Source organism: Kryptolebias marmoratus, linkage group LG1, assembly GCF_001649575.2.
Source record: "Kryptolebias marmoratus isolate JLee-2015 linkage group LG1, ASM164957v2, whole genome shotgun sequence".
Lineage (NCBI taxonomy): Eukaryota > Metazoa > Chordata > Actinopteri > Cyprinodontiformes > Rivulidae > Kryptolebias > Kryptolebias marmoratus.
The window spans coordinates 18,656,538-18,682,002 of record NC_051430.1 but is presented as its reverse complement, the minus strand read 5'-3'; the positions used below and the strand labels follow the sequence as shown (position 1 = coordinate 18,682,002).

Sequence of the window (25,465 nt, the reverse complement as noted above, 5' to 3'; positions counted from 1 at the left end):
TCTCAAGGTTGCTTCGAAATCACAGGAGGAGCTGGGATAATGACAGGAATTATTGTAGCAAAAGATCATATTACAAAGCCTTGCCACTTTATTTAAAATGTCATTTATAACGTTTTCTCAACTAATACGCCTCACTTTATCACCATCAAGCCATAATTATCCATCCAGCTTTTTTTAAACCTGTTTTTTTTACATTTGGAACATGAATGTTTTCAGTTGAAGCAGCTACAGATCTGATTAGTACCAAACACCTGCTGTAACCCAAACCTGAGACCTGATCTGCAACTGTCTGTTCCTCTCAGGCTCACCAGCTGCAGAAGATGCAGAACACACTGCAGTTTCATCTGTCCGGGACAGTATTAACATCTTCACAGTCACAGAGGATCTTTCAGCCTGGGACAAAACTGTCCATGAACTTCATTTAGCCCACCTGCTTACAATCACAACACACGGAAAGTTAGAGACAGGAAGGGCTGGACTCTGTGTGTGTGCGTGTGTGTTTTACAAGACAACTCAGAGCAGACAGTGGTGCAAAACCAGAGTGGTTCAGCACTGATGACATTCCTGAAGTCATGTGCAGCTGAAAATAATTTAAACCTCTGAGGAGGGAAAGAAGTCATTGCCCGAGCAGTCACCCTACAACTGCTTCTAGTATTTCTTTCTCTTTTATTTGGTAAACTAAAATGGATGCATTGTTTATTGTCTGCCTTGATGTTCATTTGGTCTAAGATCTTTAAACACTAGCATCCTTTCCCTTCTCTTCCCAACATGGTAACACAGTCCTTCTCCTCTTGTTTGGTCACAAACATGTGCTAATCTTCACTCTTTAATAACAGTTGCAGTAGCTGAGAAAGGGCATGTCTAACCTTTACCCTGTGCTATTCAGATGGGACCCTTTCAGACTACATAATATGGTAATGAGATGCATTCCTGTGATCTCATATAAGTTTAGAGGTGTTTAAGAAAGGACACCAAAGAAAGTGTAATACTTTCAACATTAATGGTTGTTTGCTCTCCAATTATTTACATCTATAGACCAGAATTTAGTCTAAGCACAGCTGCACTCACAAAGAAGACTACAAGATGTAAATGTTACACAAATAATGGATGAAAACTGCTGCAGTCTTCCTTTCTAAGTGTGTGTGTTACCTCACTGCTGCACCAGCTGCCAGATCCTCTGAGACCGTCGGATTTTTAAAGGAAACTTCACCTGCTTTGCCATGCTGACCTCAGCAGACTATTACTCGGAGCTGCCCTGGATCTGTTTGTTAAATGGTAAAATAAAACTTAGTGCAACCCAAACTACAGGCTAAAAATGCACTTGGGTATAGCCAGTACAGAAATGAACTTTGATTACTGCTGCATTTTGTAATGTATGCTGAGAGTATGTTGTCCCATTTAAATGTCAACAGAAACATTGTACAGCTGCTTCACTAATGTTTGTTCTTTATTAAACAACTTTAGACTTTTAAACCTAAAAGATTTTGACTATGCGGTCAGAAGGCAGTTAAGCTTTATAAAACATCAAAAAAATGATTAGTTAAAAAAAAACAGGCTGAGGAGAATGGTACTGTTCTGTGCTGCCATCTAGTGAAAAAATAATGAACACGTATTAGGTGATTCGAAACAAACATCTCTGTAGTTATTTTAAGAACAAATGTATTACTAGTTATACAAATATTTAACGTAATGTTATCTTCCAACAATGAACAACATTAGACTGTTTCAGAGGATCAGCTTGATGAATCTGAGGGAGATCTTCAGTCAGTGTTGAGGCACAAACACACTCCCTGCAGGACCCAATGGGAGATGTCTATGGTGGTAAAGAGGTCTGCTTCAAAAACCAACCCCACACCCATTGCATTCCTCCTCATGGAAGTGGTATAAACTGGTGTCCTCAATGTTTTCTGCGGTACAAAACATAAGAAAATATTTGACCGTCAGGGAGGAACATTCCAACAGTGAACTGTATTCAGGTACAATGTTGTGCAATGGTTGCTGTCCACACCTGTAATCTAAGGCGTCGCGCCTCTATGGGGATGACTTTGAGAATGGGCAGTTCAACAACCAGGACTTTTGGTTTACTCCTCACTAGGCAGCCCTTCTCCACATCCCAATCTGCTCCTTCCAGATGCATGCCGGACACAAAGCAGCCTAAGGCCAATGAGACTGTTAGTCTTTAGAAATACTCACCAAACATGCTGCAAATGATCAATCTAATTCATCACCTTGTTTTGGTCTGTCAGTGATTTCATCCTCACTACGGTAGTGGGTCACTTCTGTGTACAGTGTGGAAAGATCCAGAGGCCATCTGTTTTTCCTACATGCAGCTTGAACCAGAGCAGTCAAGTAAGACTCTGGTATGTGAAGACCTGACAGCCACATAACTTTTGGCTCTCCCTGATTCACCTTGCAAATAAAAAAATATTTGAACATAATCCAGACAGTCAAATACAAACATTTTTGTTAACTACAGTACAAATAATATCAGAATAAAACAAAAACATTTAATTGAAAACACTTGTGCCTATATTTACCCAGTAGCTGTACTGTTCATAACGCCTCTTGAAATGGATCATCCAGTTCCCAAGAGCCTTCAGAGTTTCAGGTGCCAACTTCTTCCAAATGGCAGGAATGTGGCCATTAAAAAGGGCCCGAGCCACTTCATCCAACTCACTGCTCATACCTACCTCACCGGCCAAGGCCTGTGGGACACAAGACGACAAGTACAAATCTAAACTGAAGTAAAGAGAAAAAAACAAAACACTTGAGAGCTTATTTCCCTCAGTCTCTTCTTCCTCCCTCATTCCTATCCTTACCCTCTGCAGCTCAGCCAAAGACTGCTGCATGCGAACCACGAGTTTGTTGAAGCGCTCCAGTTCCTGAAGTAGAACCACTGAGGTTGGAGAGATGTCTGTACCAAACTTTTTACGAATTATGTCCATGTCAAATAACTTGGGAAGCTTGTTCTGAATGTCTTGAGCCACCTGGCTGATGTGCTCATCCCTCGTGATGCTTCCATGAGATTCACCTGAGACATAAAGGAACATACAGAATAAGAGCCAAATTGGAGAATGTCCTAAAAGGCATTCATAGAGAGTGACTGCTTCCCCAAATATTTTAAATTTAATCAAATACTACAAGAATATCATAAAACAAAATATTGTCTTTAGCAGCGATCACTGTTGAAAGTCGTCAAATCATACTTGTCTGAGGCTGAAGATCTATTAAGTGAGTCCACATCTCTTTAGCAGCAAGAGTGTAATATCCAATGTCTGCATTGGAATGAAGACCCAGCACTTCAGGTGTGTTTGCCAGAGGCATCTTCTCAATCTCATCTACAACATAACAGATTAAAGCCATGAGTGAAGAATAACTATTTTCTGTTCAAAGTAAGATTATTTATGTAGTGAAAGTATGAACTGACCAACATAGACCGTCTTTTGCCCAGTTGGAGGGATTTTGTAATGCACATCTTTGTTGCTGAAAAAGTGGAACTGCCGAAAGGTATAAAAGACGAAGTCTCCAAGGTATTCATCCATGTAGACAGTCAGGATTCTTCGGTCAAAACTATCTATTGCTCGCCCACCATACATCACCTAAAAACACAATTTACGCATTAAACATACAACATTTTCTGAGTCAATACTACAACACAAAATGTTAAACACAATTAATGTAGCCTGACCTCCCCAATAAGATATTTAAGAGTTTCCCAGGGTATATTGCTGTCTCCTTGGTTGTAAGCTTTAGTCAGGTAGATGTCCAGGATCTCCATACACACCTGTTAAACACAGTCAGATTGATTTAACTTCTGTTATTCTGCTGCTCAAAAAGGTCAAATTTGACTCCACTTACAAAGAAGTCTGACTCGTTGAAATCGTAGGGCACATTCCATCCAATCTTTCCATACTTGCGCCTTTCTTGCACCACAGCATGGAAAAAGGTCAGCACATAGACCAGGCTTTTGAATGCAAAGTGTGGGCAAGTATTCAAGCTCTCATTTGAAATTTTGGAGAATGTGGCTCTCATGTTAAGCTTGAGACCATTGGGAGGCTCTGTCACTACCTACACACAATAAACCAGGTCTTGTAAATATTTTGATTTTTTTTTCTGATTGCTATTATTGTTGCACCACAAAAAAAGAAGAAAAAAAAAAGAAATGGAAAGGAATTTCACCTTTAGAGACTTTTGCAGAATGCCAATGGGGAAATCCTTAATGGGATTGGTAGTGATCCACAAGCGGAAATTAGGATTGGGCTTGGTGATTCTCTCTAACGCCTTTTCCAGATCCTTCAGCCACTTCACTAACAGGTGGCAGTTCTGTAGCATCAACCACTGACCCCGAGAAACTGCCTTATCCAACAGTTCTAGGGCCACCTTTAAGACAGTTACAGGATACAATTACCAAAAGCTAAACTCTTTTTAATTATTAACATGATTACTTATTAAATTCTAAAAATCATTACACCTTTTCCGTTTTAGCACTTAATATTCAAGACACTGAAAGTGTCCAGTACCTTTTCCTGCCCCTGGCCCATTGCAAGGAACTTGAACTTGCTGCCTCCAAAGCCTGACCCCTCTGCTAGTTTCATCAGGTCACTGGCTGGATCAGAACCAGGGCTCAGGATGAAAACAATAGGAGAAAAAGGTGTGCTATGTTCATAAATGGTAGAAAAGCTGATCACAGGGGGCTGAACATATCTGAGAAGGAAAACAAAAGAAATGTTAAATCAAATAATTATGTTTACTCAATTTAACCGTCTTCAGACAGTAACTCTATATTTCAGAACTATGCAAAAGTTTTAGGCACTTCAGGTGTGTCACCCTTCACACAGTGCCATCTGGGTAGGTGTCTGAGTCAAATTCCGACTGCAGCACAAGAGTGACCTCAAACTTAATGCTGTTTGTAGAGGTGAGGGTGTGAAACTTCATAACTAGAACAGAAACAGTTCCTCACTTCTCTCCCATGGTAACACTGACATAGTCAGTCACAGCTCTGAAAACTCTGTCAACTCGGAAGCAGCGTAGCAACAGCAGCTTCTGAAAGGCTGACAGGTTCTCTTTATACTTCATGGGAAACGGAGCCTGCTCCAGTGCATCTAAGTCATACCACTGAGGAAAACAAAGAAACAATGAGAGGTAAACTCAGTGGGTTCGGTAACCTCCTTGCACTGATTTTTCTCACTGTGGTCACTTACAGATTTCCAGTCAGGGGTGTTTTTCTCAATGTCATCAGGCAGAGAGCCAAACTGTTCAGGAAAAAGCTCTGCGAGTTTCACCACATCCTCCCAGCCCTGGTCAGGAAGCCAGTCACAAGGCTTTTTTCGTGTGCTTTTTTCCAGAGATAGATTACCTTTATGCAATAAGTTGAAAAACATAAAAAATAACATTTTTCTGATTATTAACAGTATTAGCTTCTTAGACAGTTTTTTGGATATCTCACCCTTGATAAGGAACTCCAACTCTTCTTGAGGTGCCCTCCCTTCCGCCTGCTCAATTTTGATTGTCATGTTAAAAGAAAAGAGCAACTTGTGCCTCTCAAACAGTCCTAGGGACACACAAGAGGTGATTAGTGTAAACCTAAAAGTCAGCATGCATAACTTCAAAAATGAACATTAATCTAACTCAGTTGTTTTACCTGTGCAGCCATAGTTATAAATGTTGTATGTGAGAGTGTTCATGATGTTGTCAAGTCTTTGTTGAAGTGAAATGTCAGGAACAGATTTTCGCAGTGACAAGTCAAACACTTCCAGGTAGGATGCCAGTGAGTATTGGTACATGCTGTTAACCAGAGCCATGTCTGTCAGCACGAAGAAGAGGATAGCACCGCGCTTAGCTGCAGGTCGGTAGCCATCTCTCAGTTTATCAATGTCCATGGACGTCTTCTGAGCCAACTTTAGTTTCTCAAATACCTGGTAGCCGCAAAATCAAACAGCAAAAAGTTCCTGATCATATTTCCTTAAATTCGGTAATTGTAGAAATTTTTAGCAAAACTGACCTCGCTGGCTTTCAGCTTTGTTTCCTCCAGTGTTTGAATAAGCTCTGTGTTATCCAACATGTTGCCTGTAGATGTGGCCAGCTCTCTAAGCAAGGAGTCTCCAAGGTTTTTCAGAAGCTTCTTATTATCACTGGTCTCCTGGATCAAACGCTCACGCTGCTCCTCCAATTCTTTCTTCTCAAAGCCCATAATAACACTCAGAAGCTGGTCTTCCAGACCCTTAAGGGTAACTGTGTGAAACATTGACACAGTAATTAAACTTAAGCAAACAGACAAACTACTTGATATTTGCTGTTTATTATATGATACAGATAACTAAAACTGGCATGCAGCAGATCTTACCACTGTAGTTGATGACCATGGCTTTTCCAAACACGGATGGAGAAAATTTGGGATTAGCCAATTTGGTATTAAGGTAGAGTTTAAAGTTAGGATCATAATGCACTTCCTTGTCACCCAGCGAGATGACCTGTCTGCCCTCTGCTCCTTTCACATTTTTCTCCAGGACATTGTCAATGACTGGGTCAATGTACTCATCCACATCTTGGAACAGAAATGGATTGCCATATTTAATGGCCATCTCAAGCTGTTTCAAGAAGTCTGGATCATTAAAAGATGAGATCTGGGAAAAAAAACAACAATATCACGGTCAGAATCACACATGATGAAACTTTTAAATGGGCTTATTCTCAGGTGTTCAGTTGTTACTTGAAGACCTGTCTAAATGCTGAGCTTTTTGTACCTTTAGTTTATTGGTTTCTTCCTTCTTTTTAATCCAGTTGAGTGCTTGCTGCTGAGGATCAATGCACATGGCAAAGCGACTTCCTCTGGTTGTAAGGATTCCATTCTGCACTGACAGCTCATCAGGAGGCAGCCCCTCAGAGCCCCACCTGTTCAATGGGTGTACAAGACACAGCTCCTTCATTGTCAGTGTTCAGTGTAGCAAAATAAATCAACAAATTAAACAAATGCAGCAAACCAATGACTTTACAACAGTTATTTCTTTTCATACGGCATTTCAAATCATTGTCATGTGATATATTGTCATTAAAAAGATTCAAATTGAAATCAAACACTACTCACCTGCTAATTTCTACCTCTTCGGTAAGAAGGCTTTCCACTTTAAAAGGCTGACTCAAGGGGATGCCTCTCTCCATGATGTCCTGAACCCATGTTTGATATACCATTTCATCCCTGAAGTCCCAGTTGAAGGCCCCTTCATAGCTCAGGAAAGCAGCAGAGACCAGACAGTCACCAAGGAGACGCACTCGCTGCTGCCTGAGCTCATCCAAATCTTTTGTCCACCTGAATTGGATAAGAGAGAGTGAAAAATATATTTGAATAATTGCAAGTAATAAAAAGAATTAAAAAAGAGAGAAAAAAAGAGAAACAATACAATAATTTACAACTGTTGCATGCGTTGCCTTTCTTGCATAATCTCACCGTTCATTTTCAGAGCTCAGACCAGTGATGAGTTTGTCAGCAGCTATCAGCCTCCTCTCCATGACCTCAGCCTCCTCCTGTAGCTGTTGTTTTTCCAAGATTGCAGCTTCATACTTCTCTTTAAGGCCACGCAACTCTGTCTGAATATTGCTCAGCTCGTTTTGAATGCGCTCTAGTTCCTTCTTAGACTGAAAGAATTCCCTTTCTAGACGTGCCACCTAAAAATCAAATGTCAATATAGCTTTTTTTTGTTTTGTTTCTCATTCAGTACATGATAGTGAAACAACAATAATAAAAAGAAAATACCTTTTCTCTCTTGGGTTTTATTTCCCTGGCGACATCACAGTAACCCATGACTGCCTCAACAAATTTCAGCATTCCTGAACCAGCTTTACTGATGGCTTGCATTTCCTCAAAGCTTGTCTGTAGGGTTTTTAGGAAGCCTAGCCAAGTCAAATAAAAACCAACAAATAAACAAATGGTTTGCTATCATAGAAATAAAATACATGGATATTTATATTATTTACATTACTTTCCATTTCCATTGATCATGAACTCAACTTACCTTTGACAGTTCTGATCTGAACATTACTTATGGAATCGCAGTCCATCTCCATTAAGGAGCGTAAAAAGTTTGTCTCAGACATCATCCCTTTGGCTGACTGCCAGCTGATTTCTTTGTAGCCGTACAGCACCAAAATACACTCACAGACCACTTGGACCTGTTTGGGTGGCTTAGCAAAAGACCTGTGTTATAAATCAATCAAAGACAAATTATCAAAAGAATATAAATAAACAAACAAATACAAATTTATTGGTTTTCTTTATGTTTTGTCATAAAGATTAAATTGTAGTTTTGAAAAAAAAAATCCTGGTTAGTATCAAATCATTTAGCCACTATTCCTAACAATTTTAAGAATTAAATTAAAAGTTAAGAATTTACCGGATCTCAGTGACATCAGATTTGTCAAGGTCTTGCAGTGCCATGCGGGCTGCCTTTAATGCTGGCAGAGCTTCAGCCAGAGCACTTTCAGCATCCTTCTTCTCAACAGCTATGACTTTGTTCTGCTCTTCAATCTCTTTAGCTTTCTCTTCTGCCAGAGCCTTTTTCTCCTCAGCTAAAACAAAGTGTTACTGATGATTAGTATATAATAACAGCTTGTACACAAACCTTAGTCAAAAGTTACAGGCACTCACTGACCTACGCTTGTGTTTGTAGCAATGTTTTCCAGCAGGGCTTCACAAGCTGTGGATTTTTCAGCTAAGACAACCTTCTGATCTGCAAGCTTGACATTCAGTTCAGCCAGCTGCCCGCTAGCTTCCTTAAGTTTATCCAACCCCCCCTCCAAGCGCTTGCACTGAGCTAGAAATAAAAAGAACCATCACTGAAATCCTCACAAACATAATATTAAGCAGTACTCAACTGCTACCAGTCCCAGCTCTTACAAAACAGAGGCTCTGCATTTACTATATGTTCTGAACTTCTTACCGAGGATAAACTCATCCTTTTCCTCCAAAAGGTTGGAATAGGTGTTAATAAAGTCCAAGTAGTTCTTTGGAGTGACATAGTTACATCGTCTAAGTTTCTGCAGGAACAGCTTGCTGTATTCACCCACAGAAGAATGTACCATGCATACATGGTCTATAATTGATGTAGTGTGAGCCTCAGGAATCATTGAATTTTCACCTGTAAATTAACAAAAATCAAAAATAAAACTTTGGTCATTCTTAAGATTTAAATATAACATTAAATTTAAAACTCTCTCAGTAAATTAAAGAAAGAAACATTTATTCTTTCCTGAATAAATGATTGAAAACAATATATCTAATTATGTGTAAAAACACACCAAGAAAAGACTGAGCCACTGCATGTAATGCCTGTGGCGGCCATGGCAGAAACCAGTCTATCACAGTGTTGTTCATCAGTCCTGAAATTACAAAAGACACACAGTTAGAAAATAAAATGGCATAAAATTAAGTGAGGCCTGAAAGCATATTTAACCTGGGAAGTTCCTGCAGCGTGTCCTTAGAGTGTCTCCCACTGGAGACATGCCTAAAACAATGTGTAGATTGTTGGCACACTTGCTGACAAAGTACTGCCACATGCTCTCTTTGGAAGGATCTGCTCCTGTTTTGAGAGCTTCATCGCGAACCTCATTGAGGACAGACTCCTTTTCATCATCAGGAAACAATGCAGGAACTATGCCTTTAAAAAGAAAGAATGATCAGCATACAAAAGCTGTAGCTGTTTAGAATATAACTCAAGTTTTAACCAGAGCCATACCCAACCTGAGGTGAGCATGTTGTTTATTAGTTCCAAAAATCCTTCCTCAGCTACATGAGCATCAGTAAAGAGAAACACGGTCTTCTTATTTTCAATGCCAAGCTTCAGGTACAGCGTTTTCAAATCTTCTCGAAAACTGTATTCATTGTATCCTCTGCTGAGTGTTATTTCAAACACCTGAAACAATATTTAAATACCACATGCAGGAAATGTATTTGTTTTCATGTTGCATAATTCTGCTAAACTTGCCTCTTTTTATTTTGTTTTAGTAGTTGTCAAGCTTTAAATGTCAGTTAAAGGTTAACATGTTATTAAAGTAAACTTTGTTTACTTTACTCGTAGCTTTAAAAGTAAATGTGATTTTTTTTTTTTACCAACATCATTTGTATTTCACCAGAATTACAATAGGTTTTACAACCTCGCAGCCAGCAGTGAATGCAGCAAGCTTGGTGAGCGACTGTTTGCCAGAGCCTGCCACCCCAACGAGCAGTGCATGGCCACGATCAATGCGAACGATCCGGTGAACTCGGGTGAGATGTTCCAGAGCATCATCAAACAATACTAAGTTCATCCTCGTCTTGGTCTCATTGTATTCCTCAAGAATTTCCTGCAGAATGAAAACAAAAGAAATTAATTAAAACAGCAGTAAATCATTGTAATGAAAAATGTTATGCCCTATGATATTTTGCAGAATTCCAGAAAATACTTTTTTAATGGAGGCTACCGTCATTATCATTAACACTGATTCAAACTTGCCTCAAACATGGCTTTCGAAGCATCATAATCTTGGATGTCTTCGTAGACTCTTGGCTCAGAATCACTGAGGGCTGTCCTGTAGTCCCCAAACAGAATTGGGTCTTTCATTACTGCCCCCATGTCTGATTTAAAATGTTCTTCGATCAAGTTTTTTATGTGGCCCTGAACCTGTTGGGGAAAAAAATAAAATAAAATTCCCAGACAAAAGAAATAAAAATAAGAACTGGCAAAATTTAAATCAGCTACACACAGGGTCACTATCAACTTGTAGTATTTAAAGGTTTTACCAAATTTTTGTCGGTTTCGTCAATGAGTCTATCATGGAAGATTCTCAAGCACTCATTTCTCCACACACGCACAAACTGGGTGACAGTCAAAAACCTGCAAAAAACAATGGCAGTGGATGGCATTTTAAAAGAGAGACCTTGAATAATTTCGCAATCGGACTGAATGTGATTGATCAGACTTGTCTGGTTTAGTGAGGGTCAATCCATTGTAGACTCTTGACAGGTCTCTCAGGTTGAAGATGTAGTGGAACTTGGAGGGAGTGGGTGGAAGATCTTTGATGATGATGTTGTACAGTTCCAATGTGCAGAAGGTGACTTTATCACATACTTTTTGTACGGCATCCTCAAATACCTAAAACATGTTATACGGTTATTAAATCTGAGTAGCAAAAAAATGATGAAATTCTATGAGGTACATAGATACCTACTCTGGTATGTCCTTTAATAATGGAAGCATAAATGAGGTGGAGAGAGTCTATTGTTGGAAAAGGAATGCTGAAGACACTGAAGAGTGAGATGAAACGTGGATCCACCTCATTCCTTCCACCTCCTGCCTTTCCCATGGCAGCAATAAAGCCAAGGTCTTTGAGAATTTTGTAGTTTAGCTCCTTTCCTCTGTCATACATGCCTCCTCGGTCCAAAAGCAACTTCAGAAGTGCAATAGGCTGTTGTGTACCATAATTATCCACCTGAAAAGGTGCATTATGTTGCTTTTTTATTATTCAACTACTACCACAAACAAATTACAAGTAAATGACTTAAGCAAAATCTTGAATTGGGTACCTTTGGCATGTTCATGTCATCCATAAAGACCAGAAGTCTCTTCCCCATAGAAGGGCCGTAAATATCTTTGGTTCTTTTTTCCACATTAGCCTCCAGGTTTCTCTGCAGGTCTAATGAAGTTGTTCGGGATGAGAAGTTGATGATCAAAGTAGTCTAAAATGAAAGACAATTAAAATTAAATAATCTAAAGAAAAATACATTTAGACTCAAATGTACTGTACATGTGCATGCTTGGATGTTGAAATTACTCTTGTATCAGAATTGACATTCTTCAGGAAGTTGTGAATTGTGGCAGTCTTAGAAGTGCCAGAATCTCCAACTAGTAACACCGGCCTCTGTATCTTCACCATCTGCTCCAAGATCCAGCTGGTTCTTGTAGTGTCAACAGTTGGCACTAAAACACAAAACGTGAAAAAAATTAAATTCAGAAGCTTATATACATATTTTTACCTGTACTTTTTGTTACATGCATTTGCATTTAATTTGTTCCTGCCGCACAGCTCACAGAATTAATTGTTACCTAGGATATCAGCAAACTTCATTTCAGGGCTGTGAGTGTATTTGGCAACCAAAGAACTCCAAGGAACCCACTTCCTCTGTGTTCCATCAAAATGGAAATCATACAGAGTTGGCAGGTATCCTGTATGAAGGGAGTCAATTTGCAATTAATCACAAAAAAAAACAAAACATGTTAAACACAGTTACACATATTCTTTTGGAGAACACAATGTTATAAAGCATATACATTCATCCACAGATTTTCACTACACAACCCATAAATACAACTCTCATTCCTTTTTAACCAGTACAAGAATGAAAGTACATGAGCTTATCAATTAAATTAAAAACAAATGCTTGCTTTATACCTGGGATCTCACCAGGCCCAGCGAGGACTTTTTCATCATGTTCTGTGGTTAAGCAGGAAAGCCTTTTGACTAACTCATCAAACTTGATCTTTCCATTTTCTAACAATGTGGCTCCCAGTGAGCAGTACAACGCTTCCAGGAAGTAACATTCCAGGACATCAGCACCGCTGCTGTCATCCTCAAGCAGCGCATCCAGTGTTAAGCACAACTGAGTGACCTGAATGCATTATCAAAACATGCACACTTAATTCAAGGAGTCACATGTCGCTACTTCCTATTTAAAACATAAATGTAGACACTACGACACATTTTAAACAGATGAGATTAACCTACCATATTCAGATCTGTCTGTGGGACAACCGTTTCCAGTTTCTGACCCTGTTTGCCATCAACAATACCATCTACAATCATGTCAATACACTTGTGTACATATTTCTCAAACAGTTTGTGAAGCACCTCTTGCTCCTATAAAGAAAAACAAAAATATATATAAGAATTTACAATTACAAATATTAAAAATTACATACTGAAAAGATTTTTTCTGTAACCTGCTCAGGTCTGCTGTTCACCCATCTTTGCCAGTATGGGGTATATCGCATGTTTTTGGGGTCAACAAAAACCATCCCACAGCGGGACACAGTAGCAGGTGAAGCATACTGGAGATCTCCAACCTGTGACAGCAAACTTTTGTTAGAGCTGTACTAAAAGTTGATTTGCAGAAATGTGCAAGAAAAGGTATTCTGCTCAAATCAATTTTAAATCTCAGACCTCAAACAACAGTGCACAGTGACTCTGTAAACGGATCCGTTCCCCATTAGCTAGAGTGAGAAGCTTGTTGTCATCCATTACAGAGTTCATATTCTCGACCCAAAGGGCATCCACATCCCCATCAAACAGAATATACCTGTAAGTTACAAATTACAGCATGTCTTTACAAAGTCTTTCAAGGAAATATAAAGTATGTTTCTTTGATATTCAACTTTTACCTCCGCTCTTTTTTATCAGTAGGTTTGTTGATATCGCGGAAGATGTTGGATAAAATCCCATCAGTCCAGTCACGAGTATCTGGGTCGAGTACTCCATACAGTTCAACGACATTCATGGCTTTAGGGTTCAGAGGATATAACTTAGTATGAAGCCCCAATCTGATAAAGAAAAAGAAAGAACATCACTATTGTCCTTTTTTAAGAGCAAGAGGTGGGAAAACGACTGAAGTAAACTGACACTAACCTGGTCTGAGTTTGACATAATGTGCTAATCAAAACTGATTTTCCTCCACCTGTTGGCCCCACAATCATAGTAGTGTGCCTGGTCATCATTGTCTCATACATCTGAACAACTTTATCCGCCTACCACAGACAGCATTCAATCAGGGTATATCAATATCTGGACATTCATATGCTAGGAGTATATTTTTACTAGTGACACTCATTATTTATTAACTTGTCCAAGAAAGACTCTGTCTAACAGCTTAAGTTATGGCTCAGTTGTAACACCTGGTTAGACAGAAGAATATATTTGTTCTCTTGCAGTATCTGTTCCACAGCATCATTGAAGTTAGGATAGCGAACACGAGGGCAGTCCAGTCCGGGAAAAAGGTCTGAGATCAGTCCAAGGAACAAAGGGACGTCCTCAAACACAAACTTTGGCAGATTCATGTCTCTGAGCGCACGCATCAACACCACATCCTGTTAAAAAGGAAAGACATCAAGGAAAGAAACACGGAGCAATAAAACAAACCCTGAAATATTCACAAGTGGAAAATATTTAAAGATTGAAAGTATTTACATAAAACAAACTGTTTCATCACCAAAAATCCTTCTTTACTTATTCAGGGACATTTTTGTACTGCTGTACTTATGCTGTTTATATTTTTAGACAGGGCTCAGTGGAGCTAATTTAAGACAGTCTTGGGGAACGTAAAACATCTCTCTTTAAACAAAATGATGAGAAGTAGTAGAAGTTATAGTATAATAAAACATCAAATAACTTTTTCAGTCCAAATTGGTATCTTCTCCAAAGCATCTAAATGTTGCAGTGGACGTTATACGTAGAACATTCCTCACATTTTTAACAGCACTTATTCTTTAAGCTTGTCACTACCTCATTGAAGTCCGGAGAGCCTCGCTTTAACTCTCCTGCCATCACCAGGACAGACTTCAGAGCACGTAGGCCAAAGTCATAGTGAGACTGCTTGGACAGCTGTTCACGAGCCAGTTTATACAGCACAGTCATCTTCTTTGCCAACACCTAAATTTATTAATAATTTAAAAAATAAAACACATAGTTTTTTTCACAGAACCTGAGAACATCTCTTTAAATAATTATAGCAGTGAATCAGTGTTAACTGTTCCCTACTTAAAATGACAACATAATAAGTAAAAAAAAAATAATTAATTTTTTTTGTGCTCAAATGTTACCTTGGCCATTAGGAAGCCCTCTGAGAAGAGCATAATTTCACAAATTTGTTGAAGGTCCGGTACAGTCACCACCACAGGCCTGAAGAGGGCTTTGACTGATTCTGGCAGCTCTGTACGGCCAGCATAACCAGGATTCATAGTGATGAAAATCCCCATGCGGTCATCCAAGTTGATCTCTTGCCCTTCAAACTGAAGTGTTATGAGAAAGAAAGAAAACCTCTTTGATGCATTAAAATGGTGAGTAAAATTACCTTCATGCTAAGTAATATGTCCTTGAATGCATAAAAATAATTGTTTTTAAAAGTATCCATTACATATTCGACGTAACTATTGTACAACAGATTTACCTGAAACCTTTTAAGATGTAAAATGAGAGCATTGCGAATGGTCTGCATTTGAGAAGAAATAACTGACAGCACCGAGGCATCAATACGATTGAACTCATCAAAGCAGCCCCAGGCTCCACATTGGGCAAGGCCAGAGAAGATCTTTCCAATAGCCTGAACAAAGAGGAAAGGAATTTTAAAAAAAACCTAAAAGCATCCCAAAATATATTTTCTAGTTGATGTTGCTCAGTGTATATCTCTCACCATGTAGTCCATGCCCTCACCACAATTTGTGACCACACACAGCAGACCTAAAGCCTTAGCCAGATCTTTGGTCGACTCTGTCTTCCCTGTACCAGCCGGTCCAGCAGGAGCACCGCCCAAGTACATGGAGAGGGCCTGTTTCACAAATCCAGAGATATTATACTGTCACAAAACAAACTGACAGACCAGTCTAAAAGTGTCTGTTTAGGTGTTGCAGAGGCTCTTTGACCTGTGTAAGGGTCAGGTAGATTCGGTCTGTCAGTGGGGTTATAACCAGCCGACCATTCAATCCCATGTATTCATAGCCGTAAGAGAATGAAGCACTGCACTGATGCACAAACAGGTTGTCATGTTCTCGCACCCAGTAGAATCTTAGTTGGCTTTCCCACTCAAACGCTTGTGCATCCATTATGCTGGGGAAAGATTGGAAGGTTCATTGTATTACGCACACTTTTCTATCCTAAAGATTAATGTTGAAACTTGTAAAGGTGAAGTTCACCTGTTGTCAACCAAACTGTCCACAATGTCTCTCGCGTGGACATCAATGATAAGCACTGTGTTGATTTTCCGCCTGTCGTTTTTCTTCAAAGGTTGAGTAATGCGTGTAACTAGCTCGTCAATCTGGTGATGCATCTTCTCGGCGTAGTTTCTCAGTGCATGCTTTGCTCCTTTCTTCACGTTTTTGAACACATCTTCCACCTCCCAGGTCCACCACACTTGATTTGCAGCCAGCACTACCATGCCCTGATACAGCAGCATCCAATCCACCCTGAAAAACATAGAAAGGACAAATTTACTGTTGTCTGTTTGCACATGGATACCTGCAAAACCAACGAAGGCCCCTCTCTGCACTGATACATACCTACTCCTGTCTTTGCAGTAGTAAAAGATTGCCTCCTTGGTGATAAGTCTATTAGTCCTCCTCATCTCCTGCAGTACTCCCATCATCCAGTCTTCCACTCTTCCTTCCACTGGGACGGGCTTCCTAAGCTCCATCACCTCACCCTCAGCAGACACCAAAGCTCCAACTACTGTCTCTCCGCTGTTTTCCATATCAAATCTTAGAGATGCTATGTTGTCATACATCTAGTACAAAAACAACAACAAAAAAATGCATTTCATACACACATGGTACATTCAAAGTAAAAGTTCATATATATATAATTTATTTTCTGTATTGGTCTAATACCTTGATCATGTGTTCCTGGACACAGGCAGGGTCACTGCTCCCCAGAATGCTGAGCAGTTCATCATCAGAGATAAAGAAAAAACGGGGGAATGCATTTCGTTTGGAGTCCAGGTAGTCATTAAGACTCTTCTGGCATCTCTCCAAACCAGTACTCAAGGCCTGCAGGTCTGCTAGCCGGTTAGGAACCAGGCAACTTCGCTTAATACTTGGACCTCTTACGGTGTCATTCATTATCTACACATCAATTCAAAAATATATCATTTTGAAAAATGCAACAAAAATGTATTTATACTTTATACTTTCATCAGAACTGCCTTATAGGACAACTCACTTCTTTAAACTTCTTGTCAATGTTATCAAACTTCTTAGCTTCTTCAGGTAACTGAGAGCGGATGTCCCCACCAATGAATATGCTTTCCAGGTACATCCATTTTCGTTGTACCACCAACCAAATCTATGCAAAGGCCATTTTGTCAGTAAATAGTTTGGGGGATTAATGAAAGGTTAATAACAAACCGAACAACATGCACTGACCTCTATGGTCTCACTGATGAGAGACAGATCTTTTTCCCACTTTTGTATGGCGCCAAGAAAAGGTCCAACAAAACGGCTGCCTGCCATGCTCTGTAAATTCATGACATCATTGTCCACATTCAGCAGGATCTCATCCACTGCTCCCAGAATAAAACCATGTTCCTGGGTGCCTTTAAAATAAGGCTGCACACTGAATTTCATGTTGTCCCAGGTCTCTACCACTCCCTTCACTCCCTGGAAACACACACATATAAAATGCATAAACAGTTAACATGCTTTATAAATATCTGAATGCCAAACTCTTAGAATTAAACACAACTCTAGTTTGTTATATCTCATCATTAGTAATTAATCAATAAAGAGGAGAGCTTGCCTTCTCAATACTCAGCTCTTTTACAGCAGATGTGACAATGTCACCTATGACATTTGCATATTTGTGCAACTCCATTGAAAACATGTTCTCCAGAGTGAAGTTATCAGGGTTTATCTCAAAGTTGGTTCCAGTCCTTTCCATCAGCTCCTTCCAGTGCCTCAAAAAAAAAAAATTTTTCATTTGATTCACCTGAGCAGATCACATACATTTCCTCATCAGATATGTACATTATATGCTGTTCAGCTGTTAAAATAAGTTAAATTTTAATAATCAAATTGTAAAAAAACAAACAAAAAATATTTTAATAAAATCTTGTTTTCTTTGTCTGGTACATCAATCTCCAAACTAACCTGTCTCTGAGGGCCTCATTCTTCAGGTCTAGCAGAAGAGGCAGAGATTCTCTGAACTCTTTCATGCTCCCGTCTAGAAAAAAAGCCACGGGTAAAGCCCTCACATCTTTGGGCAGCTGCCTCAGGCTTTTGATGAAACCTTCTATACCCTCCTGCAGCACCTGGATATTCAAATCTACCCACAAGGTCTGAGACCACTTGGCTTTTGCATTCTGAAATAAAAAAAAAAACCCGACAAACTCACGAACTTGACAAACTAAGCAAGAACTTTCTGTAAAATGCACTGGCAAGAGAATTCAATTTTTTTTACTGACAGTAACACTATTTCACCTTCTGAGATTTATATACATCATAAATTTTTCTTAAGCCACTCATGTCTTTCTGAATCCTGGTAACCTCTGGGTACAAAGTGATAGGCAGGTCTAACAACTTCTCAGCACTAGTGAGCTCGTGTCGTTCTGCCACTATCTTGGCAAGATCTGCCTCATACTTTCCCATAATGCTTAGTCCTGAGGAGAAAAAAAAAGCCATTTAACTTTTCAAAGTTTAACATTACATACCACAAACACAAAGCTAATTCAAGCACCTTTGTCCAAATCTTCACCCACAGCTCCAGGACCATGCATGTTGAAGCTTTCAGCAAAGATAGACAAATCTTGCTTAAAGTCTTCAATCTTCTCTTTTGTAATCTTTAAAAGTAACACAAAGAAAGGTGTTAGTCTGTAAAGATGCATTTCTGAACCATACCTTCCTTTTTTACACATTGTGAGGTCTTTTCCTGTCCTACCACAGTAAATGATTTCTTGACATCTCTCAGACTACGATCCACTTGTCTAGATTCTGCAAACAGGGCACTCCACATCTGACCAATAATGGCCACCAGCTCCTTTTCATACGCTCCAACCTAGAGCACATAAAGGAAGCAAAGTTAGCAAAGGCTGAAATTTTAATTTTCTGACAAACTACTTAACATTTAACACAGTACCTCCAAATTGTACATGGCCAGGGTTCTGTATCTTTCCTGGATGTCACTGACTCGTAATTCCACATCTAAAGACATGTTCCTGATGTCTGAGATAGTACTAAGGACAGACTTTAGGTCTTCAAAGGTGTCCGGGCTCTGCCTCATTTTCTTCACGAGTTTCTGTTTCGTAAGATAAATGTAAATTACAAACAAAAGCCCCAAAATATTTACAATGAAAACATTTGACTGTGTTACATGATTCAGTACCGTTAGTTCATCTCTCAAGTTGAAGAGATCTTCTTTTGCAGGTTTGTTGAGCAGGCTACCAAGTGAAGTGATCCAGGCCTCTGCAATTTCCTGCACTGTGTTAACCAGCGGCTCCAAGTTTAGATGGATCGAGTGCTCAGTCTTGCTTAGAGGCTCTTGCATCACCTGCTGTTTAATTTTAGCAAGTGCCTGTAGCCTATCGTCGTACATGACAAAAGATGGTTTCTTTGCTGCAAACTTTTCATTGACGATGGTTTTGTTCTTTTCCCAAAGAGACCGATAGCATTTCCAGTAGAGAAGGTACCGATCCACAGAGAAGAGCAGCTGATGAATGTTTTTGGACACTGCCAAAGCACTTTCATTTATCTGAGGATGCTGCCATACATCATTCAAGAAGGTGACTGTCACAGATTCATCTTCACCTTCCACATGTTGCAGGGGGCAGTCAGTGAAGGTCCCATGCATCCAACGTGGAAAATGCTTAACACAGAAATACTGTTTGTTAGTCATCAACTTATTGGTTCTGTGATAGATTCAAATACTTAATATTATTTTCATTGCAGCATTTTTATAAATAGCAATAATCTGACCTTGGTGCTTTCTATACAGTCTTTGATGCACTGCATGATCAGCCAGTAGATCTCACTACTTTGGGGCTGTAACACAATCTTGGGGGCAGACAGAATGGCATCAATATGGAAGAGAGCAGTACTTCCCATCAGTGCCATGTTGAATGTCTGAATGCTCCTTAAAATGCCAGCAAGAGAGATATTACATTGGTTCAGAAATTGGTTGATATATCACAGAAACACCAGGATGAAAAATTTCTAAATCATTTCATTACCTCTGCACCATCTTTAGAAGGGAATCAAATACTTTGCGTTCCCAGTATGTGTAGTAAGGGGCCATACATTCCGCTGTACCACTGCTGTTTTCCTTGATCAATTGTTCCGTCTTTGTGATCAACGAAATTATGTCAGCATATTTTTTCATGACCAAATGCAAAGTCTTGACCCGCTCTCCCTCAATGTGTGCACAGAAACCCTTGACACCTTTAAAAAAAAAGGATGATTTATTCCTGTATTGTCCCCCCAACTAGTAAAAAGAGCCTTTTAATAGTTCTACCTGGTAAGTCACTTGAATTGTCTGGTACTGGAAATTTCAGTAGATTAGCCATTGACACTGACTGCAACTTGGAATCAATTTCCTTCTCATCTTTGTGAATCTGGCTGACGACAGACTCAAATTTAGAGACAACACTGGTACCTCGGTTGATGAAGTCAGGTATCCCTAAAACCGAGCACGTGCCATAGGTTTTAATTTACAGGCAATAATAATTTTTGGAGAAGTTACCTGTAGATGAGTTTCACAGATATTTAAACTTGTGTAGGTACTGTACCTAAGGAACTCCAGCTGAGTCTTTTTAGTCCAAAGTTCATCTCTTTTTTGACGATTTCTATTTGTGGTGCCAGCATATTGAAATGCGCTTCATTCAAGCTGTCCATCACAGAGTGATAACGACTGACAAGAATGTTCAGATCATCAGCATACCTAAACTCATGGTTGTCACAGTTGAAAAAAGAGACACCAGTTAGTAGTTTTAACATTTGGCATATGTTCTGCTTTTGTGTGTCATCACCTGAGAAGTTTGTCCTCTTGTAGAAACACATGTTCAACCATTTCGGGAACAGGGTGCCCGTAGTGCAGTGGCACAAGTTGTTTTGCCTCAGAAATTATTTCCTTCATTTCTGGAGCAAAGTTCACAATGTATCGAACAATGTATTTTTGGCTTTTTGCAGGTGTTTGCACATCCTTGAAATTACAAAAATGAAACCTGTGATTTTTTTTTTTGCTTTTTTAGAAAGACAGAATCATACACTTCATATATATTTGGCAAAACAATATAGGGATAATAACTAATAACTTTCTAAAAGAAGTGGTGATTAATACCATTTCTCGGTTTTCTTTAATAAACAGAGGTTTTTTCATTAGTAGCGGCACTTTGTTTTCTGCCTCATCCATCCAGCACTTGTGCGTCTTTGCCTCATATTTCTTAATCTGCAATGCAATTTTCACATACTTCTCCTTTGCCTGAGCAGAAAACAGTAAAAGTTAAAAAAAAGGCTTTCAGTATTATGTTGGCATTAAAACAGTTTTAAGTAGTTGTACTCTCTTAAACAAAGGTGCAATGAAATAACTCACCATTTGTCTCTGTTCACTCTCTTGCAACTCTGGCACTTCCAGGAAAGGAAGGATGGTTTGTTTAATGCAATGGTAAAGACGCCGGGCCCATCTTATGGATCCTGCCACAGGAGTATCACCTTTTTCCAAAGGTGGTTTGTCCTTCTGGGTTTCAAAGATTTCCTGAATGCTGTCAACCTGTAGCAGAAAAAAGGCCTTTACTTGCTGCAGACTATTTTAAAACCCTTACAATAAAATGGTAAAGCATCGATATGGAACTAAACAAAAATATCTATTTGATGTACATTAATTAATGAATCTTAAAGAGTACTTTCTTGTGAATTAAAAAGCTGTAATTATTTGATTTAGTTAGTTGAATTATAGTATTGCTATTAAGTTTGTCATGTGGCTTTAAAGTACAAGTCATGTTGAAAACTTTCATGGATGTTCTTTAGCTGAAACTAAATTTTTAACATAACTAAAGGCGATCCGCTCCTCTTCCAGATTATGATACTTCAGTACCTCTCTGCAATACTGGATCAGGATATCATTAAACTTTTTCATCAAATGGTTGTTGATGGCCTTTGTAGAGGGGGTTTGTTTTAATTCCTGTAGCATCTCAAAGGCAGCAGCTGAGGAGTGCAGTGTGTTCAAAGACTGGTCGAGAAATTCGATGCTCTCTCTCTCAATAGCCTGAGCAGACATGTGAAAAACTAATCAGCTCGACAAAACATAAACAGCATGTATAAAACTATGGAATTACACTGAATGATATTTATTGCAGAGGTGAACCAACCAACCTTCATATTAGTGTCAAATTCTTGGATAATCATTTTCCAGTTGCTCTTTTTCGAGATGCTGAAAGGATTAAAACTGACTTCCTCAATGGGTAAAACCAGGCCATCCACTTTGTTCATCACTTCTTTTCCACCTTTCAGCTCTCTGCTAAAAATGTTGTTGAATTCCTGGAGCACCTGAAAAACACAAACCCAAGAGACCTCTTTCAAATTTTATTAAGTTTGGTTATTGTGTGAGTGGTCAGGAATTTTTCAGTGAATGTTAAGAGTTCCCCTGAGTATGCTGACCTGAAACACATTGCACAGGTCCTGGCAGACAGAAGCCATGTAATCACTCCTGTCAAACAGTTTTTTACGGTCAAACTCCCAGCGAGCGGCTCGGCCTGATTTTTCAATTTCTGCACGCATCTCAAAGTAGGACAACTTCCACTGCTCCAGAACCTGCTTAGCCTCAAACACCGTGGATTTGGCCTCTTCCCTATTTTCCCTGTCCAAGGCACAACATTTTGAATTTAACTTAGACAATAAAACTCAATCTCAATCATCTTTATTATTTAAATTGTTTAATTAAAATAATAAATTATCTATAAAATCAAACCACATCCATGCATACTTAAATAGCTTGTGGACGTCAACCCCTTGAGCCACTCGCTCACACAGCTGCCAGGCAATACGCTCCAATAGGGGCACCATACACTCATTTGAGTTGTAGTGGCAAGAGATCATCCACACAATCTGCAAGCTCTCCATCATATGAGGGATGGTCTCCAGCATGATGGCAAAATTTGCTCCAGTAGCCAGATTCTACAAAAGACAACAGTAAGGTGAAGAGGATACTTCAACAAATGTGTGTTTTATGTAGACTCTTAGTTGTCAGTCTTTTCAGAAAAAGTGAGCCAGTCAGTGTAAAAGGATACTGAACAAAAACACTTTTAGAAAAAAGGTTTCCTACCATAAAGTGTCTTTCCAGAGTCTTAAGGAAGCGTGCAATTTCATCTGACTCTAGATGGTATTTTGTTAATTCCGCAACGGTTTCATTGAGGGTGTGAACAACGCTTGCATTTGTTTTGGCCATCACGCTCAAGATCTTCTCTACCACGGGCTGTTTGAGCTGCTCACACAGGGCGCTGAGGACCGAAGCACGCTCCTGCCAAAGGTCTATCTCCGCCAATGGCCCAGGTCCCTGGAGGAAAATCAGAAGTGAATAGTTCAAGTTAGTTACTAGATCGCACAATATGGTTAATCAGCAAACATATATGTTAGGGATTAACTTGTGCTCAAGTCGTTGAGTTAATAATTTTTTTCTAAGCTATAAAAATAAGGAGGAATTGATCCAAACCTGTGGCTTTTTGCTTTGCTGCTCCTCAATAACAATGGTAATCTGAGCCTGCCAGTTCATCACACACTGCTCCAGCTTCTCCAGCATCTCAGGATTACGAAGCAGCACATTGACCTTTGGCTTCAGGTCCAGATCAGGGATTTGAAGTACAATCTTATCTAGAGCAAAGACACTAAACTTAAACTGAAATCTTTATTATTAAACTGGCTTGCTGGGTTTCTCTCCAGTGACAAATCCCAAAAGACACTAAACATTTCACAAAACAAATGTGCTTAAAACAAAAAGAAAAGAAAAGGTCTGGAAGACACCGTTTCTGCTGATTACTTTTCTGAATTCCTCCCTGTGTTTTAAAACTTTGATCAGTGATGAATTCCTAATAAATTGATATTCAACCCTCCTTTGCTGTGTTGAATAAAACAAACCTTCTATTTGAAGCTGCTGAAGAGTTGAGTTGACGACTGCCAAAAATTTGTGCGTCCTGTTGAGCAGCTCATCGCGAACCATGAATTGCCCGCACGGCTTTGTCGTGCTTCCCTTTTTACCATTTTGACTGATCTTTTTCTGAGCGGAAATCTCCTTGTGGTGACCACCTGCTCCTGTTGCCGCCACTTGCTGGGCAGTGAACAAGGGTATATAGATCTGACAAGAGACAGTGAAAACATATACATCATATATTCTTTATCCAGATAAAAACAAGTTTAATGTTTAGAACTGTTTTAGCACTGTTAGAGACAGATGTTGGTTTGATAATAGTATAGTTTTGAGTTTAACTTACATTGACTAGCTTGTTCTGCAGCACCTCAAGGGGGTTTCCACTTTGCATGCCAATGTTAAAAAGCCTAGGCATCAGGACACCGGTCTCTTTCATGTCAAGTGGTTGAACGACAGTCTCTGTTCAAAACACAAATGAGAAGAATCGGTGAATCTCTATTATGTGTAACTTTGAAGTAGGCTTGAGCACATTTTATTGTAATAGTACTGAATAGTCGCCTCACCTTTGGTGTTTCTGAGAAAGTAGAAGACGCGAGACTTCGCAAACCTCTCCGGGTACTGGTTTACTGAGACATGAAGCTCAACATGGTACACCACTTTAACTTCAGTTGTCTGAAAACATCAAAACAGAAATGAGAGTAATGTTTGGACTGCCTCTGCCTGCACCAGAAACACATGCAAATGACTGTGAGGAGTCACAGTTCTTACGTGGCTTTCCTCATTTGTTTCCTTTGAGTCTGAGGCCAGCTCCATTTCACTCACAGACTTCTGCTCAGGATCTGATGAGTCTCCATCTTTCCTCCCTGAAGTTATACATACTTTTTTAGTAACAACAACAACAAGTTCTGCAGAACTTGGAGACATGCTTAAGTTCATGTTCAGGAATTTTAAAAAATACAGCAATCAAATCACATATAAAAACATGAAATCTTCATTTTAAATGATATCCTTGTTGGATATCTGCTGCTAGTAAGCTAATGGTGGTTATTAGGGAAAATGTCATTTAACACAGTACCACAACACTTACCCGAAGGAACTTCAACTTCAATTTCTTCCTCTCTAATACTTTTGAAAAACAGAAGACATGAGTGAGAGTCCTCCTCAGAGACAACGTTCAAAAAGCGGATAATGTTCTTCTCTTCTTCTCCATCGTCACGGCCGAGAAGTTCGTCGAAACACTCGGGATACTTTTTCGCCAAATTAAAACCAGCAGTCACCTTCTGTCGGATCCACTCCACGCGGAAGTCGTCGTGGACCATTGTTATTTCCGACTTATCAAATTATCAACACTCACGTCATTCCAGTCGAGTAGCTTCGCTCTATCTAACATAGCGCCGTTGAAACTCCACAAAACGGTTGCTGCAGGTTAACGGCTTTCCGTTGCCTTGACAACGGCTCACCGTCTCGCGGCTGAGTAAAGGGAACGCTGTTACCAGAGTCATGACTTGAAGGCAGCAGGCTCCTGAGCATTTGGGAAGGAAAAAATATGCTGCAGATAAAACCCATAATAATTCTGGCAGAGGCAAAGGGTACGTAAACCACAATACGC

At 39.5% G+C, this 25,465-nt stretch overlaps 1 protein-coding gene across 1 annotated transcript; it reads right to left on the bottom strand.

Annotated features, from left to right (window-relative positions):
- Window positions 1–37: 37 nt before the first annotated feature.
- On the bottom strand, window positions 38–25,281 carry dnah10 (dynein axonemal heavy chain 10). The gene is made up of 78 exons (XM_017413995.3): window positions 24,944–25,281; window positions 24,625–24,719; window positions 24,420–24,528; window positions 24,200–24,315; window positions 23,847–24,063; window positions 23,425–23,582; window positions 23,038–23,268; window positions 22,699–22,889; window positions 22,374–22,572; window positions 22,089–22,262; window positions 21,811–21,981; window positions 21,310–21,486; window positions 21,058–21,198; window positions 20,747–20,919; window positions 20,507–20,658; window positions 20,233–20,397; window positions 19,952–20,159; window positions 19,698–19,854; window positions 19,108–19,587; window positions 18,862–19,020; window positions 18,664–18,780; window positions 18,463–18,565; window positions 18,207–18,385; window positions 17,877–18,088; window positions 17,527–17,683; window positions 17,154–17,387; window positions 16,951–17,073; window positions 16,620–16,853; window positions 16,293–16,516; window positions 15,930–16,199; window positions 15,660–15,843; window positions 15,431–15,565; window positions 15,188–15,340; window positions 14,841–15,029; window positions 14,524–14,670; window positions 13,917–14,108; window positions 13,651–13,769; window positions 13,407–13,565; window positions 13,189–13,324; window positions 12,969–13,091; window positions 12,754–12,885; window positions 12,421–12,637; window positions 12,075–12,194; window positions 11,803–11,948; window positions 11,555–11,707; window positions 11,200–11,460; window positions 10,951–11,123; window positions 10,772–10,865; window positions 10,485–10,652; window positions 10,147–10,335; window positions 9,734–9,905; window positions 9,447–9,650; window positions 9,292–9,372; window positions 8,934–9,131; window positions 8,646–8,807; window positions 8,388–8,562; window positions 8,010–8,191; window positions 7,751–7,887; window positions 7,445–7,662; window positions 7,085–7,306; window positions 6,744–6,891; window positions 6,344–6,623; window positions 6,002–6,231; window positions 5,642–5,915; window positions 5,447–5,551; window positions 5,202–5,356; window positions 4,961–5,115; window positions 4,521–4,704; window positions 4,180–4,380; window positions 3,859–4,068; window positions 3,689–3,784; window positions 3,428–3,599; window positions 3,207–3,338; window positions 2,820–3,031; window positions 2,538–2,705; window positions 2,229–2,409; window positions 2,009–2,154; window positions 38–1,907 (listed from the first exon to the last, which is right to left on the bottom strand). The coding sequence occupies exons 1-78, from the start codon at window positions 25,173–25,175 to the stop codon at window positions 1,761–1,763; spliced, it is 13,695 nt and encodes a 4,564-aa protein (XP_017269484.1). The 5' UTR covers window positions 25,176–25,281; the 3' UTR covers window positions 38–1,760.
- Window positions 25,282–25,465: the final 184 nt, after the last annotated feature.